Source organism: Hemibagrus wyckioides, linkage group LG05 (genome assembly GCF_019097595.1).
Source record: "Hemibagrus wyckioides isolate EC202008001 linkage group LG05, SWU_Hwy_1.0, whole genome shotgun sequence".
Taxonomy (NCBI): Eukaryota; Metazoa; Chordata; class Actinopteri; order Siluriformes; family Bagridae; genus Hemibagrus; species Hemibagrus wyckioides.
This window is the reverse complement of record NC_080714.1, coordinates 18,174,283-18,184,127: the sequence shown is the minus strand read 5'-3', so window position 1 is coordinate 18,184,127 and position 9,845 is coordinate 18,174,283. Positions and strand designations below refer to the sequence as shown.

The 9,845-nt window shown below is 37.9% G+C and overlaps 1 protein-coding gene across 1 annotated transcript; it reads right to left on the bottom strand.

Annotated features, from left to right (window-relative positions):
• Positions 1-3,228: 3,228 nt before the first annotated feature.
• On the bottom strand, positions 3,229-6,600 carry gpr37l1b (G protein-coupled receptor 37 like 1b). The gene is made up of 2 exons (XM_058389012.1): positions 5,737-6,600; positions 3,229-5,426 (listed from the first exon to the last, which is right to left on the bottom strand). Exons 1-2 carry the CDS (start codon positions 6,418-6,420, stop codon positions 4,593-4,595), a joined length of 1,518 nt encoding a protein of 505 aa, XP_058244995.1. The 5' UTR covers positions 6,421-6,600; the 3' UTR covers positions 3,229-4,592.
• Between the last annotated feature and the right edge of the window lie 3,245 nt (positions 6,601-9,845).

Below are 9,845 nucleotides of genomic sequence, written 5' to 3'. Positions count from 1 at the left end.
TGTATTGTGTCTGACTTATCTTTCCGTAAACACTTTAACCTGGTCAGGGTCAAAGTGGATCTGGGGAATGCTGGGAATGCCAGGCTCACGGCAGGAAGAGAAGATGGGATGCCAGTCAGCCGCATGGCATCATAAACACATACATTCACAAAACCATTCAGATTTGATGCAGTATAATATAGTCTAATATACTCCACTCACACAAACAGACCATGTGAAAGGTTACACAGAGGAAAAACCTGAGCTCAGATTTGAAGGGATCCGGGAGCTCTAAGGTGTTAGTGACTTTTTTGCAAGTTTTAGAATTTCCATGTCCTTTTTTTGTTGGAATAAAAGAATCTTAAAGGATTATAATGGATGAGTGCAGTAGACACACGTTAATGTTATGAAAGTCTATTCAGGTCCTAAATCTTTACTTTACAGCCATATCAACATGCTGCAACAAAAATTAAAGTACCAGCTAAGTAAAAAATATTTAATGAGTTGGTAAACGCCCCATTTGTATTTAATTAAACGTTGCATTAAGTAACTGTTGACACTTGGTGGAGCTGTTGATGTTGAGAATGAACTACAGTTTTACGAGCAGCACTGTTTTCCTGCAGAGAGAATTTTACGTATAATAGATACTATACTTAGATCAGTTGATGTAGAAATATTAAACGTGATAGAATTCAGCAGTGCAAAATAATAATAAAAAAAAATTCAAGATCAGCTGTAGAAATTCCAAGATGCATATATATTTAGATATGCACATTAATATTTATATATGAGATTTTTTAAACATTTTGTATGTTCTTCTGTGTACAAGTTCACAGCATTCTGTGTTAACCTGATTGAAAGTGAATATGAGCACAAGATAAGTGAGTCTACATCCACAGAACTGCTCTGTTCCCTCTCACTAGCTTGGCACAAATATTGTGAGTGGGCTGAGTTTTTAGACCCTCAATAAAGGATAGAAAAGGATAGGGCCTCCTGTACTTTTTCCCTGACCTCGCCTCACCAGCCCTTGTTTCAGTCACCACAGGCCTTGAATACAAACGTTTAACAACAATTGCAATGGAAAAAAAACACCTTTTTCCTCCTTCTGCTGGCATCACCGATCTGTGAATCAGAATGAACCTCACTTCAGTTTCCTGTCTTCTGAATACACGATGGCCCTGGACCCTGATTTGTATGTTAGAGTACTTGTGAGGGGCCAAAGCTGGTTGCCATAGCGTCGATCTCATCCATCCCCCCTCTCCCTACCTCCACTCTCCAAACTTGGTGAAACAAAACAAACATTGTCCTCTTAACAAGGCGCGGGGAGACAGTGCTCTATGTGAAATTGAAGGACATTCAGGTCATATTAGCGTGAGAGATGAGATTGAGCACAAACTGTACAGACAAACACACACAATTCTTCCTATCTGTTCATTTTTTTAAGCCTGAAATTCAGCCCACCAAGAGGTCATCTTACCCGAAGACGCTTTTCTGAATATTTTCACTTTATAATTTTTGTGAAATGTTTACGCACAATATGTTCTTATTTGTAACAGTATACAAGTTGTATAAAGCTAGTTCTCATAATGGGTAGGTGCTGATTCACAAATATACACATCATTTCAACTTACATGTAAAGAAAAAAATTTCTGTGAGACAATCTTCAACATGACCATGTCATTGTGTTCATTTTGTCTGTCATTTCGTCTGTGACCCTAATAAGGTGATGATAAGTATTACACAAAGATAAGTATCTGATCAACATATACATCTCAATATTACAAACATATTTATGAAACAGAGCTCTCTCTCTCTCTCTCTCTCTCTCTCTCTCTCTATATATATATATATATAGTGCATACTGTAAACTGATGTATACAATATACTTAAAATATCTAACATCTACACTTGGTCTTTGGTGGTTCTTGATTTTATATTTCTGAAGTAATTCTACTTGGAACACATAAAGGAAAAAGTAAAGGTATAGTTTTAATTTGTTCACTTTTTTGGGTAACATAGTTCATTAGTAATTCCATATGTGCTCATTTATTCATGCTCTTCAGTAATCAGTATCTGTGGAGCAGTTTGTATGAGACAGGAACACACCATGGATGGAATGCCAGTCCATTGTAAGGAACGTACACACATTTATGCCTAGGGCAATTTTTATTTAGTCAATACACATCCCAGCATGTTTTAGGGATTTGGGAGGAAACCCACATGTGAAACTCCACACAAATAGTAACCTGAGAACCTGAGTACAGGTTACTATTTTTGTGGATTGAACCTGAAATGCTGGAGCTGTGAGGCAGCAACACTACCTGCTACACCATGGTGTATAAAACTGTATTTACCATATTTGTTATTTGAAAAATAATGTAAAATTAGAAATGTTAATCATTCACAGGGGATCTTTTGATGGTTAAGAGTCTTAGATATTGAACAGGCTTCTAAAATTAAAGTCTTTTGTTTTTGCACAAGTCCATTAATAGTTCTGTCTGACTTCATACTTCTGACCATATTTTTATTACTATTCTTATTTCTTTATTTACCTGGAGCCTTTTTTGAATGGAAAATTTTACAGGCTTTAGTGTTAGATTTAACTTTTTTTTTTGTTGTTTTTTTGGTCACCATGTATATTGTAGTATTTTATTATTGTTCACAAGTGTGGAAATGAATACAAATTTTCTTAATATGAGTACAATTCTACTTGGAATTATTTTTTAAGTGTAAGTTTTTTGTTGTAATGTTTTTACACAAGACCATTACACGTTCTGTGCGATTTCAAAAAATTGTCTAAACTTTGTTACTATTCTAAAATGTCTTTATTTTTAAGCTATTATATGAAGCTGTGCCAAAGATTTGATCAGTACTGTCATTAGTCTCACATCATCGTCATTAACATTTTTATTGTTATTCATTTGCTCAGGACGTTAGAAACGGTTTTCTGATTTGGGCTCTAGTTTCATTATCGGGAACAGAGATTGGTCTGTTCCTTCTTAGTCATTAGAGCCAACAGAGCTTCATCCGTAAAGCTCCAACTCTCTAATGAGGCTGCTCATTCTCTTTTTCGTCTTCCCAATCCCTGACAGCTACTGAACGCAGGCCAAAGCTAGGAGTCTAAAGAGGTCAACCTGTACAAAACCTCTTTACAGGAACAGGCATGCCACTCTCTGTAACAAATAGTTCTTTTGCTGCACAGTTAGGCAGTTTTTATTCTATTACACATGTAGTAACATAATAGAATAATCTACAGGCCTGTCTTGTTATTATGCTGCTTTGTAGTGACATAGTCTATAAAACTGCTTGTTTAAAGTATTTTGCACACTTGATTTAACAGTCGAACATGAAAGCATATAAACATCATGCTATTAACAGATGAGCTCTGGTTCCTGTGACAACCAAGAAAGGTGGGAAAACCCAAGGGTTTTGTGTTCACTATTGGCCAGTCTGAAGCGCATGTGAATTTTTGGTGGTCTCTTGGCAACTCAGCTGTAGTCTGGACATTGATATTCAGTGGAAGCCTCTATCTTCTTTTCAGAACAATTAAAACCGTATGGGAAAGAAGAAACCAACCAAGCCTGTGCAGACAAAACTTGTCGCTTAGCCATCAGCAGACATACAAAAAATTCTGAACAAACTCCTGCTAGTTACACATTCTGCTGCACACTTAATTACATTTCATACACTGGAATTTAAAAAAAAAGGGTGGGTGGATCTGTGTTGGTAAAGCACTTGTTAATTCAACAACTTTATTCACTTAGAATTTGGTCATTAACTCAATTTCTTCCCCTAACTCAAGCCTCACATTTAAAAAAAAAAGAGAAAACTTCAGAATGGTGCCAGCACTTTCAGGGTTTTTTTTTTTGTCTCTTGAGTTTATTTACAAACTAATAAAACAATTCAGTGCATGTAAAATATTTTATAATAATTAAGAACATGTATACTAGTCAAGCTGTTACATAAAAACAAAACTATGGTATTGATTATTAACCAGCATTATATGTTACATAAACAACACCACAACTCCGAAAATCAGTATCTTGAAAATATATACCTATATAGACCTATCTGAGTAGTTATTTTTATTTGATATGAATTATTCAATGCTGGTCAGGTATCTAGAAAATGTTGCATATCATCACTAAATATAGACCTACAAATAAAAGTCACAATTTTATACAAAGCTGAAAAACAGGCCATATGAACTAACAGTCTGTAAAGACTTGACATGATATCCTGCTGACAGAAGGTGTTAATGATTTAAAGTACAAACCCCAAAACCTATCTTGCGAGAATATTACATGAGCATTTATGACAAAATGGTACAGTATGTTTTGATTAGTGAAACTAAATTTGTGCATGTTCTGCCTGTAATTGATGCTTATGATGATCATTTAAACATGTTGAATTCTTCCTCCTTTTAAATGAAATTTCAGAGCAGCAACAGGACAACTTCTAGCACCATCTAAGAGCTTGGTGAATTTTCCCATCAGACAGTGAGCATGGAAAAAAAAGTCATAGTCACTAATAAGAGATGTGATGAAAGTGGATATGAGAAATAATTCAAGGCCATCTTGTGACCTTATCACTTCAAAGCTAGGTCTGCTGATTCAGCTGCCAATAGACAAAATGGTTGTGCTGTCCTTGGCTTTGTCAAAGAAAATAGATGTGGACATCTCATGCTTGCTTTCAGCAATGTTTTGGGAGGAAGAGGAGGTACTAGGTTGGCATTCCTCACAGCAGCAGCAGCAGCAGTCCATAAAGGCCTGGCCCAGAGTCTTACACAGACACAGCAAGAGCACTGGCGTCACAGATGACTTAAAGAATAGGAAAAACTGATTTATCAAATTGAGCAGAGCCAAAACATCCTTGGATGGCTGTATAGAAGCGTATGTCAGTGTAAGATTGCATACGTTCTCAGGCAGTGCACACACCCCATAAACCACGGCCAGTGCCATGACAGTGCAGTTGAGTTGTCGTTCAACCTGCTGTGCATGCTGCAGTTTTTGCTTTGTGGAAGGAGAGCGTTCTTCGGCCCGCTTGCCAGAGCTCCCGCTATCGCTGGAGACATGGCATGTGGCCAGCTGACAGAGCAAGGTGAAGACCACAGGCAGGCAGAAGTAACAACCAAAGTACCACCAGATGCGAGTGTCATAGTAATTGATGATTAGGGAGTAAATGGACTCTGGGAGGTTTGGGTATGGGCTCATGACGCAGACATCCACCTGGACACCCAGAGAAGGGGACTGGGCTTGCTGTAGTTGCCATATGAGCAGCTCTGGGGCTGCTAGGACCATGGAACCAACCCACACCACTGCTAGTTTGGCCAGGATGGACTGGCAATGCTCCAGTCTCCGGGCTTTCGGGAGAGAGCTGGTGGCTGCATGAAAACGGTCGATACCAAGTGCACACAGACTGAAGGATGTCACGCCTAGTGAGGTCACCTGCAAATGTACATGAAGAGGTTAACAACTGTCAATATCCTACAATATCCTAATAGTACATACTTTCAGGCCTTTTAGATTTCTTTGGGATAAAGCAGTTATGTCAAACTAAATTAAGCACTGAAGTTTCAAAAATAAATGAGGACCAATAATTTGTTTCCTTTTTGTTATTTTCTCCAGAGAGAAATACCAGCTTTATGCACATTACATGGTAAAAATATTACATGTATTTTAATCCCTTGTGTTACAATTTAAAGATTCTTGAATGAATTAAACTTTTCATTATTCCTAATCTGAGACATAGACCCACCTCTATGTAGGGTACAACCCTGCAAGAAAAATCCCCCAGTAGCCGTTTATGAGTGAGTTCATTAAACACCACCACAGGCAGGCAGAAACACAGGACAAGGAAGTCCCAAAAAGCCAAGCTGGCCAGGATGTAGTTCCAAGCACTCCTCATGAAGTAGTTATGCCAAACAATGCACATGACTGCCAGATTACCCACAATCCCTACAGCAAACACAACAAGGGCCAGAAACAGAATCCCATAGGCACTGTAGGAGCTGTTTGTCACTGGGAACAGAGGGTTGTAGATCCTTGTGATGTCTTGCTCTGTGACATTGATTTTATTGAGGATTTCCCCGGTGCTGCCATCTTTGTCTTCACTATATGTCACACTCAAATTGGGCAGGTATGACTGAGGTGTCGGAGTTGGGTGAGTTCCAGAAAACTCCTCAGATGATGGGTGCAAAGAACCTCCGTCTGCATCCTCCATGTATTCTTGTTTTGTCTTCTCCATATGAAATTCATCTTGATCCAAGTCACTAACTATTTCATCTCCAACGATCTTTTTTTGAGCAAAAAGCTCCTGATCTTCTTGCTGGTTCCATGGATATGTTCCAATCCTCCCCTTGTTTTTTGCTCCAGAGACATAGACACCCAAAAACATGAGCAGGGTTAGTGAATAAATCACTCTCAAACTGCCCTTCTCCATCTTCAAAAAAACCCCAAAAAACGGTTCAACTACTTTCCAAACTAGGTGATTGCAGTTCACACTGAAGCAGTAGAGTTTGAAATAAAGGGCAAAATGTAGATCCAATGTAACCAAAGCCTGAGATCCTTCATGCCAGAGACCATGTGGGTTCTGCAGTCTTGTCTCCCAGAGCTCAGCTCTCTTTGCACATGCATAGAAGGCTGGTCTTTTTTTTTTATTTATTATTGATTGGCAGAGGAACGCCTACACCCCCCCCCCCTTCTGTTGGTAAGATTCAGTAGTATAAGGCCCTCTGCTGGTGAAAGTAATGCATCAGAACTTTACTTTTTGTATGTACTCTGAAATGGTAGTAACAGAACTGATTATTTAAAATTGACACTTGATTGGTCATTCGATGGCTATAGCAGGACATTTTATTCATCACATTTAAACAGACGATCGATTTGCCATGAATTATTTAATATCATATGGGATTTCCCACAAGATTAATAATGAGCTAGATTGTAGTTGCTGTGATTTGTCAGAAGAGGGCAGTGTCTGCATCCTAATAAATTACACAACGACGTGGACAATACTATTAACCAATGGCCAGTTTGTGCCACAATCCAAATGTTTAGGCAGGAAGTAACAGGTAACTACCGTCCTTTTAACATTTTTGTGAACAATTTTTATATAATAACAAACTGTATATTTAATGTTTTGGTAAAAGGGGTTGTACTACTTTGATATTCCTGTATTTGACTAACATTTACAACTACACAAACAAAATATACAAAGTGGTCTGTAACAATGAAGCACATTAAATATTAAAGATGGCTAATGCACATAGGTTTATGTAAATGTGTTCCTGCAACGGTGTGTTTGCCAATACAGTGTCAACACTATCTGCCAACTTTATTTTACCTGCTATTTGATATTTGTAGCATATGTAGTATTTGTAGTATTTTATTTATTTATTTATTTATTTTATTTTTACAATATTTAATCATTTTACATTATTTAAGCTTTTGTCTTTCAATAATCAGACACACACACACAGAGAGTGAGAGAGTATGTGTGAGCGAGCAAGAGAGAGAGTGAGAGAGAGAGAGAGAGAGAGAGAGAGTGTGTGTGTGTGTGTGTGTGTGTGTGAGAGAGAGAGAGAGAGGTTTAGGTACAGCAGCAATACAACTGTTAGTGTTTCTGAAAGAGCTGTCTAACAAGGGCACACCTTTAGTAAGAGACTGACTATTTCACTGATTTACAGAATTACAGCACTCAGGCTTGTTTCCAGTCAATAAAATGAGGATAAGTAAGTAATAATTCAATCCACCTACTAGATGATTAACAGAATATTACTAATCTCAAGACTAGGACCAAGGCAATCTGCCAAGACTACTGTTTGGTAAGAGGGCTGGGCCCTCTCAGCCATCTGGCTATGTCAATAAGGATACTTTCCTGTATGTGTAAATGTAAAAGCTGGAGGATCTTTAGATCCTGCATGTACACTAAGCACACACACACACACAAACACACACACACACACACACACACACACACAAACACACACACACACACACACACACACATATACACACACACACACACACACATTTAGTATTGTGTTTGCAGATACAATCTAATCACGAGTTAATTACTCATATTATATAGTGCCAGACAGTCTTTCTTTCTTTCTTTCTTTCTTTCTTTCTTTCTTTCTTTCTTTCTTTCTTTCTTTCTTTCTTTCTTTTTAACTTCATCATCAGCCAGTACATAAAAAAACTATAAACTGTTTATAACTTGGCATTTACAACATGGTATTAACATAGGCTAGGAGTGAATCTTGGCGCATGACCAAAGAAATCAAAAGCATAATATTGGTTGGGCAAGCACAGGTTGCAAGTACAGAGTTTTTCAAAGACTGAGTGCAAGTGAGCGCTTTAACGAGCAAGAAATGACAAAACTAAGCACTAAAGGTTTGCGTTGCTGGGTGATCAGGGTGTCATTGATAGAGTTCATCTTGAAGAGGGGGCCTAGAACATTCTCAGTAGAGATCTATGAGTGCTCCTTTAGACTGAAATCCTCCCAGTCCACCCACAGCATAAGCCAAGGATCTGTTGACCATGGTTGTAGGTGGTGGCATTTCTTGTGATGAAATAGGTGATGACTAGAAGTAAAAAGATTTAAATAATAGAACCACAAGCAGGAACTCTACTAGCATTAATAGAGCTTTTTGAGCTTGTGGTTATTTTATTGTAACCGACAAAGCACAGACCTTACATAAACCTTGCTTTTAAATCACTACACTCTAGGCTTGCCAACGTGTTTTGACTACGAATTTCCTTGACAAATGATTTGAATATATTAAAACTCAGTTGGGTTTAGGGCAGGACTCTCAAACAGGTGACATTTTGCATTTGACCCTTAATTTTCTTAACAATAAAGAACATATAGAGTTGATGATTTTTAGTTGAAAATATTGTTCATTTTTGGTATGTTAACATACTGTTTGTTCCTGCACAGTGATGGCCTTCAGAAAAAACTCTCTATATATTATAAAATACATTACCTGACACCAAATAAACAACATTAATTTGGTTTTGGGTGACCTTGTTTTTAAGCACATACACAGCAGTTTGAGAGTCTATGCCACCCACCCACTTAGCTGTGAACCAAAGAAGCCTTTTGTGAATAACCACAACTTGAGTTGACCCGGTCTACACCTTCACTTTTCCACATGTGCTGTGCACAATGCATGTTATGAAACTATAAAGGGCATTTTAATTTCAGGGAAATACTCCATGCTGACCTAATTCAGTGTGAGTGGTTCTGTAGTTGGATTTCCATTGTATTGCACTTTATAGTACTGTGAGTTTAACAGGAAGTCAAGAATAATAGAGTATGCAAGGCGTTGGGTTTCTTCTGTCAGACTGTGACCTTATGGTACACTCCAATGAAAGTGACCTAAAGAAACTCTTCCAAATCACCTTAAAACTGTATCAGCGACCTCTACTAAGTTTATAAATAGAAAGTGACCATCATTTCACCATTGCTGTGAAACATAGTGTGCGGCACTAGTGCTAAGTTTAGCATTGTGTATTCTTACTTAAAACTTTGTTAGATTGATCTGACTTGCTGGTCCACTGTGGAGCTAAAACATTACAAAAATACCAGCTATTCTGTATGGCATGCACATTTGCTTGATTATGCTGTCGTAACTGATTTATGAGATTATTTCTGATAACAGAACCACTGTGTTCATAATCTGAGGATCCATCAGTGTGGAATATGAAAACAGGGCATTTCATTGCAACCTCATAATGATGCATAACTTCGTGTTTTTCCTGCACACGACTAGGTTTACGAAGACTATATGGTTTGCGGTCACATCCATTTTCATGCACCCCGAACACCCCCGCCCCCCCATGTGAGCATTTAGCGTGTTT